We start from the raw sequence: 22,658 nt of genomic DNA, 5'->3' as shown, positions 1-22,658 counted from the left end.
AAACATCAGATGATTTTACTTATATGTGGAAGATAAACAAATAGATGGACAAAGAGAACAGATTATGGTTACCAGGGGGAAGGGGGGTGGGGGGTAGGCACAGGGGTGAAGGGACACATACATATGCTGACAAATAACAACACACAACTGAAATTTCACAATGTTATCAACTATTAAGACCTCAATTAAAAAAAAATAAGTAACATTTTGTTAGAGCCACACAACACTCTACCCAGCAGGCTGACTCTTTCTCACAACTAACATGCTTTCACAAAGGCAATAAACTCCCACGGTGTTAAAAAGTGACACACATTAATTTTATCAGTCACATCAAATGCTCCCTCTTAAGAGGCTCAAGGAAGTCTGAGTTTACACTCTGGTTTCCAGTTTACGCTCTGAAGTCCAATCGTCTCAGCCAAACCGTTCCAGGGCGCTGGGTTGGGGCGGCTTTCTACGCCGTCTCCCTGGTCTAGTCCAGCACGCGCAGCTTCCCAGTACTTTTCCAGCTTCTAGTCTGCAGCCTTCTTATTATCCAGCCGCCTTACAATCCATTGGTATAATCTGTGCTTACTATCCAGACTGGTTACACCACCTCAGGGACCAGGGCCTAAAAGGCCCCCACCCAACTCTGACCCAAGGAACGAGGTGTAAGGATTTTCCAAACTGCTCGCCCCTACTTTACGTAAGTTTTCATTTCAGGAAAAAAGGCTTATCAAAACCACTCATGTGCCCCAAGTTCACTACCTTTATCATACTGCCCACACAATAAAAGCCCTCCTCGAAGGCACTGAGAGTCACTTATTACTGGCCGTGGAGCAATACCGAGACTCCTGAACATTCACCAAGGATGAGGGTAAGTGAAACGTGCTGGGAAGCAAAGGAAGTTTCCAGTCCAGGCATAAGGGCTCCATCCACACCATGCGAGTTCAAAGCAATCGACAAAGCACATCTATTGAAGTAGGTTTTCCTTTTTTCCCAACTTCCGTTTTCCCCTAACAGCATTATTTAGGCGGGCACCCGCTCGGTGGAAATGGCCCAAGGCCCTGTTGCTCCACAGGGAGGCGCTCTAGTGGCCGTGGTGGCGCAATGGGGAGAGGCTCGGAGGACCAGGAGCCTCCGCGGCCACCAGAAAGCCTGCTGCACACAGCACATGACTTGGTGACAGGCTGGTCCCTGAGACCACCGGCTCATGCACAGGAACACAGCCGTCTGAGGAGGCTCTGCTTTAAGGGAACAAGAAGCACCCACATCGAGGGCAAGAGGAGGTGCCATGGAGTAACACCCCCAGCTTGGGTGACCCGGTGTAAAGCCAGCCAGCAGCGCCAGAGGCAGCGTGCCTCCACAGAGCCCTCACCCAGCCGGAGCGGAGCAACGGCCTCCACGGGCACTAATGCCAGGCAAAGCACTCTGGCATCACAGGTCCTCTTTCAAACCTGTGTTGCATATTGACTAGGCCACTTTAAAAGTCCATTAAGAACCTAAGGAAAGTTACTGTAAAACCATGGCTATTTCATTACCAGAAGGCAAGACAGCGGCCGAGTTAATGGTTCCTTACTCAACCCTGCCTACTGCACACTGGCAAACAGGGAAGCTGCATTTCCCAACATCCTGACTCAATGAAGCGTGCACAGCGAGAACCTCGTCACTGCAGACAAGGGGCTCCATAGACACTTCTGGTCCGAGAACAAACAAAGACCAGGAACCCAAGAGGAGGCAGCCCCTAGTCCAAATAAAATCCAGCTTGAAAGCAAAAGAACTATGGACGTAAGTGCAAATACAGGCAATTCACACCAAGCACTCAGTGTCACATCAGAAGGGAGAGCGACGGGCTGCCTAACCCCTCGCACTGGGGAGATGACAGGAAAGGGGTCTCCCCGGGGACCCTGTGAATGACGGAGCTCCAGAGTCACCCCTTCCAATCCCTGGTTCACCCACAAGCCTCAGAATAAAAACCCAGCCTCCCCGAAGGGGTCATGAAAAACAGAAAAACAGCACAACTCTGCTTGTGAGCAAGTGCGCTGGGCTGCATGGCCAGGGCACTTCACATCTTGCAGCAGCTGTAAACAAGCAGGAGGAGCGGAGTATAGACCCAGTTCAGTAGCCTGTATCATTTACTCATGACTTAAAGCTCAGCCAGAAAAGAAACCCAAGTCACCGCTCCTCTGAGAAAGCCAACACGTGCTCCATCCTCGCCCTCCCAGCGCAGCCTGCCCTGGACTCAACTCAGGCCCCACCCCTAACTAGCACAGATAGTCAGCTTGGCAGGAACAGAAAATTTGCTACATATGGTTATAAGAAGGCTTCTGGACAAATCGGGATGTAGAAACGTGTCCATTAACCCTTGCGTCTGTTTCCGAGCCATGTCTACTCGGCAGACTTTTCTTCGCTGCTTCCCCAGACTTGGGGTGTCGCGTTTATACACTGAGGGCTTCTGGCAGCAGCACTTGCCTGGGTGCTCAGCACGGACTCACGCCCCAGAAAACCAGGAAAGGGTTAAACGTTCTTTGCACTTGACTCAGTGGCTTCCCTTGCCACACACTCCCAGATCCCACCATTCTCTGAGCGCCGCCGCGCAGCCAATCAAAGCGGAGGAAGGAAATTATCCTGGCCGGCTGACAGCGCCAGCTCTGATGGCCATATATGGTAAAAAGCACTGTCAGAGCCGGCAGGCCTGCGGGCCGGCTGCTGCGGACAGATCAGCGAACTGCAGCAGCAGGAGAAGCCGGCTGAGGAAACGCACAAAGGACGGGCCGCCCGCTCATCTCCAGGGGAGGGGAGGGGAGGGCAGGGGAGGGTGGAAGCCGTCATCTGCCAGGGCACACTCTGAGTCACAGCCACTCACTGTAATCAAAAATAGCCCCAGGGTACACTGTGAGGTTCCTTCTGCCAGGACTTTGTGCTCCATTGTTAACTGGGGGTGAGTAGGGTGCACCCCTCCCACCCCAGCAAGACTGTGGAAAACACAGTCACTGGGAGAAAATGAAAAGGCCCTTCTGTGGCACTTCATGTGGTAATGAGGCCGTGCAGTGCTCGTGTGGCTGGCAGCTCGTGACACAATTTGGAAGTCATTGTTCTGCACCTGGCGCCCTCCCCCTGCATCCTCCATCCCCCTACCCTGCCTCCCAGCCTTTCACAGTCCATACAATTGACAGTTGAAGGTACTAGGGCATCAGACAGCATCTATTTCAGGAGGCAGTGAATGGGCATCGAGGACACATCAGGACACTGGCACTGAATGAAATCTCTGCCCATCACACCAAAGCCACCATGTGCCCAATGTCCACATCTGTACGAAGGGCGGCTGGCACTGCTACCCTTGAGCAAAATGGAGCCCCGCTATTTGTGGGAATGGAAATTGCCTGTCGGGGTGTACAGTAAGGGGGAGATGTGGCTGATGCAAATCCAGCAGGTGCTGGCAGTGACTGGGGGCACAGAGAAAAGCGCCATCAGGAGACTGCCATCGCTCTTGAGCTGGTCCATGAAAGAAAGCACTTAGCAGCATGGCGCCCGGCACGTAGAGGAAGCCCTCAACAATGGGAACTGCTGCGATTTCATCACTGTCGCCGTTTCCTCACAAGGCATGGTATAGACCAAGTACTGTCCAAACCTTGAGACAGCTCTCTGAGCTGGCAGAACCAAAGCCCTGACAAGCTAGTGTTTTTGTTGTTAAGCCTCTGGTTCCAGGGAAAGAACGCCAACAGTTAAGCGCCATTTAGACCACAGTTTCTGCACACAAAAAATCTTTCACATTCAGTGGGGGGAAAAATGTTAATCAAAAATATACATGTACAAACCAAATAAAGACTCAGAGATCTAGGTTCTAATCCATGAAGGACTCCACAGCTCTGGGCAATCACTCGATCTGAGTTTCAATTTGTGCAACCAGGGTACGAACAGAAGTATGACAGCAATTACACCACGTGCAAAACTAAGACGTCACTTATGAAAGGGACCCTCCCAGCACATTCTGACGTCATTGTGGAGTCTCATTTTTATGAATGTGACGTGAAGTCACTGCCTTTTCCTGAAGAGGGAGCAGAGGAAAGGTGCTATGTCGATCCCTCTATACCAACAATCCCAACATGTCGAACAGCACTGCTTACTCTGGTTCTTCTCCATACAACGATCAGGAAAACACCAATTTCTACTATTTACACTGAAATGAAGTAAAAAAAAAAGAGCCAAGAAATGTGTGGTTTTTCTCCCCAAAAGCTATCCTTCCGCTCCTCTTACTCCCCCTTCAATCAAACACCTCATTTCTCCAGGATTAGAAAAGCCCATCTCAGCGCCCAGAGAGCCAGGAATCTGAAGGAGTGTGGCTCCCACCCAAGCTTCATGCTCCCGGGCACACAGCACCTGGTCTAACTCATCTGTTCAGCAAACTGGCTGGGCCCCTTCTGCTTCATCCCCGGCTCCTACACACAGGAGAAACCGAATTCCAACGGAACCTTCTCTGTGGTGTCTCCCTTGACTTCGGAGCCTCCCTTGGAACTCATCTCTCACCGCCGTGTCAGAGCACTTTATGCACACACAAAGCTCCCCACTGGAGAGATCAAGGTCAGTGTTATCAAAGCTTTTTAAGAGCAAGAACTCAACAAAGTTCCTGGCACAGAGCAGGCGCTCAAATGTCTAAGAAATGAGTATGTGTGTGAATGAATATGATTTTTTAAAGTACTGTTTTAGATTTCACTAAAGTTTAAACAGTTAGATCTTTCTATGTGCTCTAGTAATATTACTGATAATACTTTTTAAAAATAATCTTTAGGGGCTGGCCCCACGGCCAAGTGGTTAAGTTCGCACGCTCCGCTGCAGGTGGCCCAGTGTTTCGTTGGTTCGAGTCCTGGGCACAGACATGGCACTGCTCATCAAACCACGCTGAGGCAGCGTCCCACATGCCACAACTAGAAGGACCCACAACGAAGAATATACCACTATGTACCAGAGGGCTTTGGGGAGGAAAAGGAAAAAAATAAAATCTTTAAAAAAATAATAATAATAATCTTTACATGTAATAAGTTCATTGTAAAACATTTTGAAAAAAGTACAGGTAATTATAAAAAAGAAAATAAAAATCACCCTTAGTTCTACCATCAATGTTAACATTCTAGACTTTTTCCCAAAAACCAGCAACGTAGTTTGAAGCTATACATAAGACAGCGACTATGACCTTCTAAGACATTTTTTAGATTATATGACAGTATCTTGGAACACAGGATAACCAAATCTTGCCATATAAAATAATTTTCTCTTGCTACTGCACAAAATCCTTCAATTATTCATTTAAGATCTAGTTAAGCATGTTAAATATCTATATGTATTTATCTACCTATTCAGACTTTCTAAAGGAGAGATGGAAAGAGTGCTTAAAACTACCAGAAAGCCTTTAGGGTCATTATGAACTACGCATTTATTTATGCATCGTGTGACCTAACATTGTGAGTCAACCACTATATTCTGCAAATACATGTATTAGGGATCAATTACTGCTTAAAAAGTTACTCTAAAACTTAGCTGCTTAAAACAATAAACATTGATTATTTCACACAGTGTCTAAGAGTCAGGAGTTCCAAAGCAGCTTGTCTGGGTGGTTCTTGCTCAGGATTCTCTTGAGTCAAAGTGTCGGCCAACGCTGCAGGATCACTTTCAAGATGGCTCACTCACATGGTTGGTAAGCTGGTGCTTGCTACTGGTAGGAGGTCTTATGGCCCTCTCCACAGAGCTGCTTGGGTATCCTCACAACATGGCGGCTCCAAAAGAAACAAAGTAGATGCCAGTATGCTTTTATGACCTAGTCTAAGAAGTCACACTCTATCAATCCTACCATATCCTAGTGGTTACACAGGTCAGCCCTATTTAATGTGGGCGGGAACCAATCACACAAGGGCAAGAATACAAGCACGTGAGAATCACTGAGGCCATCTTGGAGGCTGCTACCACCATAGAATAAGGCCAGATTTTGGAGAACCTGTATCAAGGGAGACCATACAAACAGCCATCCAGTTTGCATACTCCATCCAAGAGAATGTCAAGATATCAACATAAATATAATTCTAACTGCCCTCGCCTTATCTGTTAAGTGGCTAAGAAAATAATTATAATACAATGTGACAATGCAGCCTGTGGTACTGGCGACATGGACAAGCAGCTAAGGAACCCAAAGGATGATTTCCACTGTCACAGCAAATCAGAGGTAATATCTGAGTTGGATACTGAACAGTAAGAGACGTTCAGAATACTGACTGAACTGAACCCAGATTTCTTCCTCAATAAACATGACAGAAAAAACACTCTAAAGCAGCCCTTGTCAACCTGTGTTCTGTGAGAGAATTGAGCCCTAATGCCCTAAGGCAGCTGATGTATGTAATGAATTAATTTCTCTCCTATGCATCTAATAGCTATGCCCCACCCTTGAGAGAAGAAAATATTCACTGAAATGACTGTCTGTAGGGCTAAATTCTTTCACAAAACCCTAGTTGAAAAAGACTAAAAAATGAGCTGAAAAGACAGTTCACAGACATAAATAAAGCAAGATCCCAAATATTCCCACACACAATTCCTAAAATAAATGGAGAAACACAACTGTGTCTAAGAAGGTACTGCACAGCTATACCAGAGGAGCCAGAAGGAGAGCAAGAAGATACTGACCCACAGGGTTAACAGAGACCTGGCCACGCCCATCATGGCCCAGAGCAGAGCTGCTCTCCCAGGCAATTACTAGGAGGACGAAATTAGCCATCACTCCAATACTCCCAAAGCAAGAACAGTCAAGGGAGGGAGACAGCAATTACAGAGTATAGGAGCCCTCCAATTTGCATCCTCCTTCTAAGGGAAGGTTAAGAGATAAAGAGCATACAATACTAACCAACTCCTTCCACCCTTATTTGTTTAAATTAGGATTTACAGGTTCACTGTGATCTGAAGTTTCAGTGTGCATGCACACGCACACACACACACCCACCCACAAACGTTGGTGTATTCATATGAGCCACTGTGGTTCATGATGGGGATGGGAATGCCTCAGTCCCACATCACGAGTGCGGCTACTCCACACAGGAGAGGCTTGTTCATGCCCAGGTAGGAGAGTGCACAGGGGGCTGAATCTCGTGTGCTCTTGAGACAAGGCAGCTTGTGCAGTTGTGGGGGGGGAATCATTATAGCAAAAACCACAAAGCCAACTTCTGTTCAGCAAGACTGCTATGATTCAGCCTGTGAAAGACCAACGAGTCAGAAGATGTACTAAGCCACACCTTGAGAAGTCCTGACAGAATGGCATGCCCCGGCTTGATGGAAGCATTAGAAAGAAAGCCAGAATCACAGGCGCTAATCTCTCTCACCCCACCTCACGGCTGAGTACTTCCCTCTTCCTCCAGCAGCGACCTCTTAGAATCCTGCTTTCTCTAATAAAATCTGCCGAAAAACCTCATAAACCAGATGCTCGAAATAAACATACATTCCTTCCCAAGCTGACCTCTTGCTGAATATGTGTCTTAAGGTATTTGTCCCTACTACTCTTTCCATTTTTGATTTTACGTCCTGGAAGACAGGACCATGACTCTCCGAGAATCTAACCACAAGTCTCAAGAGGTTGCAATAATAAGCCCTATTTACTGCTGACACCAACTAGCTGTGGAGACAAATTCATGGAAGGCCATGTTGTTAAATCGTAGCCTTTCTGAAAGAGTCACAATACATCTTAAGATCAATACAGGCATATTCAATACTAATACAGACAGCCCCAGCAGCATCACATGCCTGTGTATAACCAGGAAAAAAAAGGAAACGTTACCAGAAGTCTTGGAGACTGTTATTAAAAACCAAACCCATCTCCTAAAGTTCATATGTAGAGTAATCCCAGACTGCGAGCGACACGTGCTGGAGCCCAGTCCACACCCAGAGCATCATTTCCTGCAACCGTGATTTCACACATCACTTTATATCATATGTGGGAATTTGGTCTTTCTTTGCTTTTAAACAAAAGCAGCACCTCATTATAAAACTATTTCAAAGTTGCCAAGATGCTGAAGTTGTAGGAATCGCTTTCCCAAAGCAGAGGACAGAGTGACATACCCATGTCCCCCTACAAGTCAGTGACAGAGCCAGGACTGAACTCCCGGCTCCCTGATCCCCAGACCTGTGTTCTTTCCTCTATGGCACACAGCCCCGAAGGCCTAAGTACACACACTTTAGTACACAAAATCCCAGAGAGTATATGGGCACCCGTCAATTATAAAAGTCAATAACCCCAAGTATTGACCTTATTTCCAACGGCTGTCACAGGGCTTGGTTTACACTAATGTCACCTCCTCCAAAACAAATTAATATTTAAGAGCAAAGCCACACAAACAGTATCACAGCCTGAGAAAGAAAGACCCTCGAGGCTCCTCAAATACCAACACTTCATCCAAACACGATACTTTGTAAAGCAACTTATTCTATCCTAATTCCATACAGCTGGTTAGAGAACAAAATATTAAAATCTATTTATTAAGTGGAGGCCACTTAATGCAAGTGAAAACCAAACCATAAGATGCACTTAGCTCAGGAACTGCATACAGGTCTCCCTTAAATGGAACAAGTAAAATTCAAAGCTCCCCACGCGCCGAAAAAGCAGAGGTGCGCTCAGAGCCCTCTGTGGCCATGGACTCGAAGACAGCTGTCTGAACTCAGAGGATCACCAGCCATTCAAAGTGTATCTGGGGCTTCTTAATTGGCTTATTCCATATCTTTGCAGCAAAAAGTGTCTTAAATTTATCCCTCAGTCTACCAAAGGGGGAATAAAAGCTCGGAACTCCAAAACAGAGCATGGTGCTCCAGCGCCTGATCTTGGTTGACAAGTTGAGGTATCTTCTCAGCTGGCCCCAGAAAAGCCACGACTGAAACGTCAAGTTTCCAATGCTCCTTGCTCCTGGTGAACAAATAAACTAAAAAGCTGTGGAGATCAAATGCAACTGGCATTCAATTCCAACTCCCACTCCAAGACCATGTAAGTGCAGTTCTAACAATGTACCACATTATTTGCCACTAAACAGCAATCTTCTCCACGGAAATCAACGTATCCAAGTAAAATGAAATTTCAATTTAATGAAAAGACTCTCCTTTAAAAGATGATCAACAACTTTGCCAATCAGAAAGTACATTTGAAAAACCATCAAATTTGTTCCCTAAAGACATCCATCGCCTATTTCTATAGCAAGATGGTCTTATTGTGTAATATCACATCGATCCTGCCACTAAAGCAAAAATCAGATGTTAAAATAAAGTGAGTTAGTCATGCACATCTGAGAGAAACAAAAGCACAAGAGAAATGGAAGTTTTCCCAGTGAGAGTTTTCCTGAGGAAAAAACACCACAATAGAATGGGAAATGATACTTCAACTGCAATTTACTTTATTCTAACGACTTGTTCAGAATCACATGGTCCATTATGATGTGACATACCCCTAACATGTAGGGCTCACACTCAGGGAGACCCACTCCTCCCAGCAGAGTGGAAACAGCTGTCCTGTGGCCCAACATCTGCATCCTCTCCACCACTGAGCCCTTATCATTCAAGCTCAGGACTCGCCACAATTACTTTCCTCCTAAAAGCTAACCAGAAAACGACTCTTTCCAGGCTCTCTTCACAGCATCCCCCAGCCCACTATCTGCAATTCTGGAATTTCCTGTTAAAGCAAGTACCGATTTTCATCCATAATACTCAAGAACAGTCAGAATCACCAATCTCCTACCCTCTCCTCCATTCTGGAAAGGGCTCTCTGGAAGGACAAGGTCAGGAGAAGGGAGGAACAAGAAGCCCACTGAAGTTGAAAGTCACAGGGAGCCACTGTCAGCGAAGATCTTTCACTTCTACCACTTGTTAATGCTGTGTAGAACCCACGCTGAAACTTACTATTATCCAGACTTGAAATCTCTATTGTTTTGGAACATTTTCTTGAGCTTTCCTATTTACCGTTCAAAAAACCAAAAGTCTCAGTCCTCATGACTCACAAAAAAAGAGATTATCTTACAAATTATCTTACAAATTTCTGCCCATTTAAAAACATGTTTTTAAAATTGTACTTTGTGGAAAAACTTTTGTGAAAAGTAGATGATTACTAACCAAATCATCAAATTCCTGTGCCTGCCCATTCTCACGGCATCACTATAACAATCTTTTCATCCATAGAGGGCACGCCCAGAACAGAGTTCACCGTTCCGCTTAATGATTCTCTGTTAGAGAAAAACTGAAGTGGTCAGTAAGGCGCGTGGAACTTAACTTGAATGACATCAGAGTCGAATATCTCAGCGCACAATTCTGAGTGAACTATCTAATCTCCAAAATCAATCCACTGTGGAATAAACAGAGATTACCAGAGGGCATCTAACAGCATGCAGGGCCAAATGACTTACCTTGTGCAAAGGGAGCACCAGGAACGCTCCTCCCCCGCTCGCTTCTACGATTATGGCAACAAATCTGGGATTGACAGCGCAAAAGGAACTATCCCAGGTCACACGAGAAACCCGGATATCATCATAACACTGGTCATTCTTCACCGCTTGTCCAAATACATGCCGAAACTTGCTCTGTCGTACCACTCGCCTCATCGTGTCTGTAGAAAGGCAAAAATTATGTTAAGATTATGCACCAAACTGAAAACTGTACTTTTACAAATGAAAAGCTCCAACTAGAAAAAAACAGAATGGTATGGCATTTTGTCTGCTCCTAAAAAATAGCCAAATGGCAAATCCAAATTTCCTCTTGCAGCACATACCCAGAGAAAACTGCAAAATGCGTCAGGGAAAGAATTACAAAGAAATGAAAAATTCCTAATTCAAGATCCAGAAACAGCTCATCAGTTTTAATTTCAGGAGAAAGATCAAGGCAAAGAATGAAGGAAAATTAGCCTTTCAACTTTGGGTGGGAACTGAAAGATAATTCACTCCAACCCTCTCCTTTCAAAGATAAGAAAACAACAAAGTGAAGTGATCTGGCAGCTTTGAAGCTGAAGACTTCCCCTGCCCAAAAAAGTTAGACTACTGTGGCTTTTCCCTCGCCTGCCAAGGTAATTTTTCAGTGTTAAGCATTTTCCCCAGACATCAGCACTCTGCTGTCTGAGAACCGTGCCTGCTCACGAGTGTGTCCACAAGACCAACTACGCGTAGTGGAGAATTCAAGAGATATAAGCCGCCACCCTTGTCTTCAAGAGCCTTCCAAGACAGGAATAAGAAGGAGAGCAACTCAGAACCAAAGTCCCAGGGCTGAGTGCTACCAGGAGCCTGACTAATGAAGCCAACAGGTCAAAAGCCAGGTCTCGGGAAAGAGTAGCAAGGATTTAAATGGACAGCAATGTGATAAAAGTGATATTTAGGATGACAAGAGGTCTGGCAGTAGCATACTGGACAGGCAGGGGAAACCAAAAGCAAGGTGCTGGGCTAAGAAGCTGTGACAATAAACCAGGCCTGAGAAAGGCCTGGAATGATTAGGGCAGTAGCAGTTGGACAGAGGAAAGGAAAAACTCAGGGAGGGGAAACGAAATCAGGATGGGGTTTCACGTCAGAGTTGATCATTCACCACAGCCACTTCCCAATAAACCAGGGGCCCTGGGGGAGGGAAGTGACACCGAGTTGGTGTTGCTGGGCTTCCTCATGGGTAATTTCTGACTCCAACTTCCACTAGGTCTTCCAACAGACATATGCACTGCAAGCTTTGTGCTGCAGAATCACCAGGTCCCATCTGAATGAGCTTTCCTAGACCGCACCCAGTGGAATTACCCTATCTGCTAACACAGGACATTCTGTGCATACTGGCTAGGATAGAAGGAGCCCAGAGAAAACATAAGCGGAAATGGAACATGGTCAAACCTTGACGACTCAGCTGAAAACCAGCCCTCCTGATCCCCACCTACAGAGGAGGTCTAACACCTGTCCACTCGTGCCAAATGGGACACGTGGTGGGCTGGTGCTAACTCCTTCCTTTGAATTCCCTTCCTCACGGCTCGGGGCCCACTGCTAAAAGCAGAGGGAGAGAATTTATTTTTGCCAGAGCCTCCTTCTACCCTTCCCAGGCATGTGCAAAAGTGGCCTCTCTCCAGAGCCTGGGGCATGTGGCTGGACTGAGGCAACAAATCCTTGGCAGACAGCTGAGCACCGTGTTCCTCAGACCAGCTGTTGCCAGACCTTTCCAGCTGACTACCAGGACCAAGCATTTAGAGTACTTGGTAGAGAAGATGGCAAATGATTTGCTTCCACTTGGCCAGGGTTCTTCATTTGTGAAACAGTATGAAGACTTCTCAAACACGAGGAGATAAGACAGCTCCCATGAGGTAGGGAAAACCCTAAGAAGAGCACATCCGTACAAAAGCCCATGCACAGGCGGCTGGCCTCAGGACCCACTTCCCTACACGACCATCTGCACAAGTCAGCAGAAGCTGGACTCCCCACCAGCACCTCCCAGAAAGTGTTTCAACAGCGAGTTAGCAGGGAAGAAGAAACATTTGCAACATATGTCAGAGTTCCTATCCTTCATGCATAAATTTTTACAAATCCAAAACATGAAAATCCCAATAGAAAACTACATAAAGGACATGAAGAGATAATTTACCAAAGAAAGACAAATGGCATTTATCTCCATTCCTCCTGAAATGCTAATAAAATGACAGTGAAGGAATAAAAATAAGTATAAACACCAAAGGACACTGGAAAGGAGGCTACCAGAGAGCAAATGTGACCAGGAAATCTTAGAAGACGGAAACTAACACACACATGTACAGTGAGTGTTCTCCACTCAGCTGAGTGTCTCAGAAGGACGCCAAGGCTCACAGTGACACCCAGAGCTTTCAGAAGACAAACTGTGTCTAGAGAGAGGGACGTGGGAGAGGAGCTGCAGAGAAAATTGACTGAAAACCTAAATCAGGAGCAGCTTGACACCAAGATCCCCTCCTTCAGTGCTGCACAATCAGGGGACTGGCCCACACCCAGCCGAGCAGAAGCCAGACTGGCAGGATGACACCCAGCACAGGTGAACACAGGTATGAGCAGGTGCCACCCTGACAACCTGGTTCTATACAGCGGCGCCTCCTCCAGCGCCCTGTACCTGGAACACCCAGGACACTGGCTGCCAGGTGTAGACAGCACCTGCCCCACCCTGCAGATCAGACCTCAGGGCCCTCTGTGAGGCCCACCACTCAACCAGCCCCTCCACCGACACAGGTATCATGTCAGCTTTTTGTGCCTCACTTTTAAATGTGAAGGGACATCTGAAGGCTTCTACCTTGAAAAACAAGATAATTTTTCCTCTTCATTCAAATAGGCTAGATACCATCTAATCTCACCAACAAAATGAATATTAATATAAATATGTAAAGTACACCAAATGTCTTCATTGAAAGATATTACACAAAACTGCCAGTCAACTTACATACTAAACTCCCTTTAACTCATTTCTATACCTAGTGACAACTTATTTTCATTCTAACTTCATGGAGTCAGAAAGGTATAAAGGCTGTTTTGCTACAACCATGGAGTAGAGTGTTAGCTGCAGAGCAGAGAGAGCGAGAACAGCCAGGGCTTCCACAGCACTGCGCTGACAGCCAGGCACGTCCATGCAGAGCATGAAGGGCAGTGTGCACCCGCGCAATCCAGGGTGGAACTTGATCTGAGTGAGCTCAGCTGTCCACATGTGGCACGGCTGCTTTGCTGCACACGACAGAGAAACGCAACGAGGAGGGCAGGCTCCAGAGCCAGGCAGCCTCCTGAGGGAGAAGCACAGGTGGACCATTTCCTTCCTGCCATGGTTCAGTAAAGTCACTGAACCTCCTAAGTGCCAGATTCTCTATCTGAAAATGGGTACCACACACATAAACTTGAAGTGAACATTAAATGAGCACTCAGTGATGGGACTGTGGCAGGAGATAAATTGCTAAAGCACCTTGTATGGTGAGACACACAGCTAAATACACAATAAATGTCAGCTACTGTTATCATCCTAGTACCTGATATAAAGTAATCTGGATTCAAATCCCAGTTCTGTCACTTGTTAGCAAATTACTTAATCTTTCTGAGCCTCAGTTTCCTCATCTAAAGAATGAAGAGAATGATACCTATAATAAGAATTAAAAACATCTGACAAAGCCCAACTCCAGATGGTTTCACTGCTGAAGTCTACCAACATTTAACAAATACAAATTCTTTACAAATTCCTCCAAAGAACACAAGAGAAAACACTTGCAAGCTAATTTTGTGAGGCCAGTATTACGCTGATACCAAAACCAGACAAAGACATCACAAGAAAACTAGACCAATATCTCTTATGAATATAGACACAAAAATTCTCAACGAACTACTAGGAGACCAAATCTAGCAACATATGACCAAATCTAGCAACATACATGTTTTATAAAAAGGGATTATACGCCATGACCAAATGGGACTTATCCCAAGAATGCAAGGTTGGTTCAACATCTGAAAATCAAATAATGTGACATATAGCAATCAAATTTTAAAAAATCACACGATCATCTCACACAGAAAAAATATCTGACAAAATCTAATTCTCTTTCATGATAAAAACACTCAAGAAACTAGGAATAGAAGAGAACTTCCTCAAATTGATTTTCTTCAAAAAAAACCACACAGATAACACAACATTCAATGGTGAAAGATGCTTTCCCCCCAAGATAGGAACAGACAAAAATGTCCACTCTTGCCACTTCTACGCAGCAATGTACTACAGGTTCTAGCCAGGTAAGAAAAAGAAATAAAAGGCATTCAAATTGGCAGAGAAGAAGTAAAACTATCTCTGAATGCAGCAGACACGTTCTTACATGTAGAAAGTCCTAAGGAACCCACGAAAAAACTATTATGACTCATGAACAAGTTCAGCAAGGTTGTAGGATAAGAAATCAATATGCAAGAAGCAACTGCATTTCTGTACGCTGATAACAATCTGAAAGTGAAACCAACAAACAATTCCATTCATAGTAGTATCAGAAAGAATAAAATACTTAGGAATAAACCTAACCAAGCAGGTGAAAGACTGTATAATGAAAACTATGAAACATTGCTGGAATTAAAGACACAATTAAATGGAAAAACATCCCATGTTCATGGATCATAAGACTTAACATTAAGATGGTAATGTAATCTCTATCAGAATCCCACCTGATTTCTCCCCAGAAATGGACAAACTGATTCTAAAATTCATATGGAATTGCAAGAGACCCAAAAATAGCCAAAACCACCCTGAAAAAGAAGAATGAATTAGGAAGATTCATACTTCCTAACTACAAAACTTACTTCAAAAGCAATGGAAATCAAGACAGTGAGGTATGAGAACAAGGACAGACATAGAGATCAACGGAACAGAATTCCAAGTCCAGAAATAAATTCATACATCTTCAGTCAAGAGATTTTCAACAAGGGCATGAACAGCCACCACGTGCAAAAGAAGCTGGACCCTGACCTCATACCCTATAAAATAACTAACTCAGAATAGATCAAAAACACTAACTATAAGAGCTGAAACTATAAAACTCTTAGAAGAAAACATAGGATTAAATCCTCAGGACCTTGGATCTGGCAAAGGATTCTTAGATATGCCACCAAAAGCATAAGCAACGAAAGAAAAAGTACACAAATTGGACTGCATAAAAATTCAAAGCGTTTGTGCTTCAAAGCGCATCAAGGAAGTGAAAAGACAGCCCACAGAATAGGGGAAAATTTTTGCAAATCATATATCTGATAAGGCACGTGTATCTACAATACATAAAGAATTCCTACAACTTAATAATAAAAAGACAATCCAATTTAAAAATGGGCAAAAGAATAGATATTTTGACAAAGAAGATATACGAATTCCAATAAGCACATAAAAAGATGCTGCAGGGGCCGGCCCCGTGGCGCAGCAGTTAAGTGCGCATGTTCTGCTTCGGCGGCCCAGGGTTCGCTGGTTCAGATCCCAGGTTGCAGACATGACACTGCCTGGCAAGCCATGCTGTGCCAGGCATCCCACATATAAAGTAGAGGAAGATGGGCACGGATGTGAGCTCAGGGCCAGTCTTCCTCAGCAAAAAAAGAGGAAGATTGGCGGCAGATGTTAGCTCAGGGCTAATCTTCCTCAAAAACAGAAAAAAAAAGATGCTGGACATCATTAATCATTCTGGAAATGTAAATCAAAACCCCAATGAAATACCACTTCACATCCACTAGGATGGCTAGAATCAAAAAGTTAGAGAATAACAAGTGTTGAAGAGGATCCAGAGAAATCAAAGCCCTCATACACTGCTGGTGGGAATGTAAAATGGCGCAGCTGCTTTGGAAAGCAGACTGGCAGTTCCTGAAATGATTAAACAGAGCGTTACCAGATGACCCAGAAATTCCACTCCTAGGAATTTACACAAAAGAACTGAAAACGGGTATTCGACCAAATACTTGTACATGAATGTTCATAGTAGCATATGCATAGTAGCCAAAGGGTGGAAACAACCCCTGTGCTGGGTATCCATTGGATGAAGGGAAAAACAAAAAGTGATATAACCATACGATGGAATATTATTTCGTAACAAAAAGGAATGAAGTACTAATACATGCTACAACTTGGATGAAGCTTGAAAACTATTACACTAAGCGAAAGAAGCCAGTCACAAAAGTCCACCTATCAGCATTCCGTTCGTACAGAAGTCCAGAACAGGCAAACCTATAGACATACAAAGTAGATTAGCAGTTGCCTGGGCAAGGGGTACCCTGCTCATTAGATCTTTCAAGTACAAATTCTTAAAACTGCATAGGGCCTCTTCTTTGCAATTGGAGGATCATCACAGCACAGCCATGCACCGTATAATAAAGAGCAGTCAATGACGGACTGCAGATACGACGGTGGTCTCATTAGTACCGTACAGCCGAGGTGCGTAGTAGGCTATACCATCTAGGTTTATGTAAGTAATCTACGATGTTTGCACAATGATAAAATTGCCTAACGACACATTTCTCAGAACATGTCCCCATTATTAAGTGGCACATGACTTATAACAGACGGAGACAATGTAGCAATAAGTCATTCATTAAGCAAATCCAACAAATGTTTACAAATTTCCAAATAAAGTGACTTTAGATGGGAGAAAAATACAATGTGGTTTCTAATTTCCACAAAATGTGACAATTACAAACCTTACCTAAGGCCTTAAAAGATGCAATTTATCATTCTACTTATACTTCAGACAGGACCAAGGCTATTCTAGAATGGTTTTCGTTGTAATAAAAACAGATATGGGGCTGGCCTGGTGGCGCAGCAGTTAAGTGCGCCATGTCCTGCTTCTCGGAGGCCCAGGGTTCGCCGGTTCGGATCCCAGGTGTGGACATGGCACCGCTTAGCAAAAAGCCATGCTGTGGTAGGCGTCCCACTAAAGTAGAGGAAGATGGGCACGGATGTTAGCTCAGGGCTAGTCTTCCTCCCCAAAAGAAGAGGAGGATTGGCAGTAGTTAACTCAGGGCTAATCTTCCTCAAAAAATAAATAAACAAACAAACAGATATGTCTGTGGAAGACAACATGAGAACAGGTTGAGTGCAAAGGTTTAACTAATGAAATGCTTCTCCGGGATTTGGGTGAAACCTCTATTTTAGAAACATGGACAGTCGTCTCCCTGTCATTGCTTCCAGGTGATACTGAAAGCCAAGAAAGAGGATTAAGGGTTAGGGCTTCACTGCCCAGGAACTATCATAATACTTTTTTTTACAATTTCTTTATCTTTTTTATAGTCACCATGCTGTAAATTACATCCCCAGGACTTATTTATCTTATAACTGGAAGTCTGTTCTTCTGACCACCATCACTCATTTCACACCGCCTCCCTCGTGGTCTATCCATGTTGTCACAAACGGCAGAATTTCCTTTTTATGGCTGAATAATATCCCATTGTATATATACACACATATCTTCCTTACCCACTCACCTGTTGATGGACACTTAGGTTGTTTCCACACCTTGGCTATTGCAAATTATGCTGCAATGAACACGGGGCACGGGTATCTTTTCAAGATAGTGATTTTTTTTCCTTTGGATAAATACCCAGAAGTGGAATTGTTGGATCATACGGTATTTCATCTTTTAATTTTATGAGGAACCTCCATACTGTTTTCCATAGTGGCTGCCTTAATTTACAATCCCACATAAATTTCTAATCAGTAGTTAATATACTCTTGTTTTTAGCTTCAAATAAAGAAAATCTAAAAGCTGACTACCAATATTCACAATACTTAACAGGTCATCTAAGGAAACAATAATTAAAACTTTCTTTACAAATTTTCTTTACATCTTAACCAGGAACAAGCTGTAAAAATTAGGTCTACCGCCAGGGTTTAAGGACTTATTTTACAAGTGTCAGAGGAAAGTTTGCTAAAACTCATTCTCAGAGTAAAATTTCCATCTTACAGTCAGCTGCTAAGCCTCAACCTCTAGGAGAGCGTAAGGAATGTTTCTCATGGTACTGCCAAGTCACGTCACACACAGACAATTTATTTCATGGGCCATACAAGAAATGCTTTGGGTGTGAGGACGAAAATAATGTAGACAAGGCAAGGTGCTCATACTGTAATGGCACCAAATAAAATACACTCAAAACACCTGAGTAAATGTTACCACATTTTCTCTATTCTCTCTGCCTGTTTCCATCGATCTCATAAAAAAAGGACCACAATTTTGACATTTTCCTGTTTATTGAGAAGTTATCTGTTTAAAGATTCCAGCAGATGTACTTCTATGGTTCATACAAAAGGAAACACATCCTGCTAGGAACACATACAGGAAAACCCCTACTAGCAGCAAAATCCCGCTCGGCACATTTGCTGAGACCATCCCAGAGCATCAGTTACTCAAGCGGTCAGCAGGCTGAGCACGTTTCCTAGCCAGCAGCAAGTGCAGGAGGACTCCAGAATGTCCCAACAGGGACAGCGCGCGTTCCCTCTCAGCTGCTGCTCTTAGGACAGGCACTTTCTAATGGGGGAGAGATCAGACACGTCAGGGAATCGAAAGCGGCAAGTTGGACAGCAGATAAGGAAACGACGTCCTAAAATTAGCTATTTAAATGGCAATGCCAACAGTTAAAAATTCCTTTTAAAAAGTTGGAAATGTAATATGTAAGCCTATGTAGAATACACATTCACAAGAGAGCAGACATTCAAAAACAAATATGGGAGGTACTCCGGTTAAATACAAAAATTCAACACTCACCATTTCTGGATATGAGATGGCTGGGCTTTTTCGAATTTTCTTAAACAAAATCTACCAGTGATACTCGAAGAGTTCATCTAACAAATCATTTTCACTGCATCCAATTCCTTAATTAACAAATTCACATATGAGATAGCCAAGAAAAAATATGTCTAACTTACCTACTTTAATAGAAGTTGTTTTAAAAAGGAAGAAAAAACACCACAGGTCACATTTGCTGTAAAGCACAGGAGGAAATCAGACACAAAATAGACTTCATACAGAGCAGCTACGGCTCAAAGAGATTCACACTCCACTCATGACACTGAGGTCTTAGAACAAAATGATTTTTTCTATGGGGTTGGCACTGTGGCACAATGGTGAAGTTTGCGCACTCTGCTTTGGTGGCCCGAGGTTTGCAGGTTCAGATCTGGGTCACAGACCTGAGCACCACTCATCAAGCCATGCTGAGGCAGCGTCCCACATACAAAAAATAGAGGAAGCCTGGCACAGATGTTAGCTCAGCCACAATCTTCTTTAAGCAAAAGAGGAAGACTGGCAACAGATATTAGCTCAGGAACAGTCTTCCTCACCAATAAAAAATAAAAATAAAACCTTTAAAAAAAAAGTTTTTTTCTAGAAAGACTGCTCACCACTTAAGACAACTGACTGCAAGTATGGAAAAGCCTTGATGTTGGTTCAATGCATCATTACACCAAGAATGGCAGGAATAAAGAGGGAAAATTCACACTCATTACAGCGTTCCAAATAGTTTCGCCCCATTATTTATCCAGATCATAGGTAAAATGCCAAGAATGAGGCATACCAAATATAAATGGACTAGGTTTTGAGTCAATAACCCATTATCATTTTAGTTTTTAAATGTTTCTAGGAGTGAAAAGACAAGAAAATGCAAGTGACATCTCCCAAGAAGCGTGCAGTCTCGGTCCTCACAGAAGCTGGAGTGGAAAGAGTCCCACAGCCCATGAATTTCAGGCCCTTCACTCTCAGCCCAGAGACATTATGGGACTCGTCCAAAAATAAAGGACTTCTAAGAGAGACACAATGACCTCGAACCACAAAGTACAGGGCACTCAACTTTCCACCCCCTGAACTCTCATACTTTTCCAATGATAAACTCCCCATCATACATACAATTTGGCTTTCCCACGTCAGCCAACAGTGCCACTCAGAGCTCTTTCAAGGCGGGGGTGGGTGGGTGGGTCCTTGACAGCTCACGGTTCCATCTGGCCAGTTTATGCAATTTTTACATATGAGACAGCATTGTGCTTACGCTTTATGAAACAAAGAAACTGGCCATAAGCATTCAAATATACGAGACAAACAGCAGAGAGCATTAGGTATGCCAAAGAAAGCAAAACCTTACCTCTGACTGAAAACCCTTAGGTTTCACCCATAAGACTAGGTACTCAATTGTCCAAGAGACCTGCATGAAAGGACATGCATAAAAAACTGGAAATCTATATATCAAAGACGATTTCTAAAAGCTAGGTATAATGAACAGGTCCATACTTTTTAAAGCTTTCCAAGAAGAGAACTGTTACTTTTACATTTTAAAATCTGTCCTCATTTTAGGAACCTGTTAAGAGGTTGGGGACAACCTGACATCAACATAAGCATTCGCTGATGATTTAGAGTAGAATGTGAAGCCATGAAAGTGACTGCTAAAAATGAAGTCTGACAAGAAATGACCTAGATATATAAATCAAATCACCATAACGTCCACTTTAAATACCTTACAAAATGTCAATTATACCTCAATAAAGCTGAAATTCAAAAAAAAAATGATATGAACAGCAAAATAGCCACATATAAAGATCCAAAATACAAAAAATTATAATCCTCAATTTAACTCTCTCACACTTGTATTAGAGACCCATTATCAACAAAAAGATGTCCTGATAGGGCCTGAACCTTACTTAACATATAATAAATAAGAACGACGTTACAGAAATTTTGCAGTTACTAAAACATGAGATTATAAGGCTTTATGGGTCATCCCTAGCTCTTCAATGACAGAAATACACTTTATTCACACTATTAAAATAAGAGCAGATTTTTCCTGAGATAATGTGCAAGGATGACACGTTTACAAGCCTCCGATCTCTCAATTTTCGCCTCATCACCAGCATCCTGGGGCTTTGAAAAAGGATTACTCAAGGAACCTCCATGGCAGACCCAGGGCAGGCACTAGCTGCCCAGAGAACAGACGGGACCCTATACACTGCGGGCAGCAGCACTCAGGGCCCTCAAGCGCACCGCAGGAGCCCAGGCTCCGAGCTGAACTGTGCTTCTCTCTTCAAAGAGCCAAATTAGTCCCAAGAGTTCACATACCAACCGCAGAACTTTCAGAGACGTGACTGACCCAACCTCACTTAAAAATTAGCAATGCCTGTGTTCTGAAATACTCTTTCTATACTGATGACCTGCTTTTCTTAACAGCTGGTAAAAAGCACACTGTGTGACTGTTCAAGCCCACGACTTAGTCAGATGGAGTTTCTCTTGGGATAAAATTTTAATAATTCTTTGTCAATATTCTTTTTTTTTTTTTTGAGGAAGATCAGCCCTGAGCTAACTACTGCCAATCTTCCTCTTTTTGCTGAGGAAGACTGGCCCTGAGCTAACATCCATGCCCATCTTCCTCTATTTTATATGTGGGACGCCTACCACAGCCTGGCTTTTGGCCAAGAGGTGCCAAGTTCACACCCGGGATCTGAACCCACGAACCCCAGGCCACCGAGAAGTGGAATGTACGAACTTAACCGCTGCGCCACTGGGCCAGCCCCTTTGGCAATATTCTTATACCAGGAAACGAAATTATTGGATTCCCAGGTCTCTTGGGGGGTTTTCTAAGGTATTTTTATGAAGACCCTTGTAAGACAAGTCCTAGGCAAAACTAGCAACGTCAAAAACCAAAGTAACGAGCCAACCCCATGGCCTAGTGGTTAAGTTCGGTGCACTCTGCTTCAGTAGCCCAGGTTCTGTTCCCGGGTGCAGACCTGTCAGCAGCCACGCTGTGGCAGCAGCTCACACAGAAGAACCAGAACTTACAACTATACACAACTGTGTACTCAGGCTTTGTGGGGGGAAGGAAGAAAAAAAAACGAGGCAGATTGGCAACACATGTTAGCTTAGGGCAAATCTCCCCCCCTTCCCCCCCCCCCCCCCGCAAAAAAAACCAAAAACAAAACAAAGTAATCACCTTCAACTGAAGAACTTCAGTCTTCCCCTTTTTAATACCCATGCCTTGGACAAGCAGAGATTAAATAAACATAAACTCTTGACAATGTCTCAAGCAAACACTAAGCTACAGTAGGAAAAACTCTGGCTTGATGTCAGACACGACACAAGTTTACCCTGACACAGTCACTTACCCACTAAGTCATTTTGGTCCTACGGTCGTTGGTTTCTTCATCTAAAAAGTGGGAGAACTAAAATAAATGATTTCTAGAGCCTT

General features: G+C 43.9%; 1 protein-coding gene across 11 annotated transcripts in view; it reads right to left on the bottom strand.

The window, feature by feature from the left end:
- CORO1C (coronin 1C) overlaps positions 1 to 22,658 on the bottom strand; it is a 73,007-nt gene that overhangs the window by 37,177 nt on the left and 13,172 nt on the right. For 6 of the 11 annotated variants that reach the window (XM_023646985.2, XM_023646984.2, XM_070275338.1 and 3 more), the window contains one exon: positions 10,389 to 10,588. The exons of 1 other annotated variant lie outside the window; for it this stretch is intronic. In XM_023646985.2, coding sequence (XP_023502753.1) covers positions 10,389 to 10,583 — 195 coding nt within the window. In that variant the 5' untranslated portion in view covers positions 10,584 to 10,588. Of the gene's footprint in view, positions 1 to 10,388; positions 10,589 to 20,567; positions 20,628 to 22,575; positions 22,617 to 22,658 lie in introns of all 11 variants that reach the window. 4 more of the 11 variants (XM_023646986.2, XM_070275341.1, XM_070275342.1 and 1 more) reach the window with 2 other exon arrangements.

The sequence above is a fragment of the Equus caballus genome, chromosome 8 (genome assembly GCF_041296265.1).
Source record: "Equus caballus isolate H_3958 breed thoroughbred chromosome 8, TB-T2T, whole genome shotgun sequence".
In the NCBI taxonomy this organism is placed as follows: domain Eukaryota; kingdom Metazoa; phylum Chordata; class Mammalia; order Perissodactyla; family Equidae; genus Equus; species Equus caballus.
This window is presented reverse-complemented; position numbering and strand designations above follow the sequence as displayed.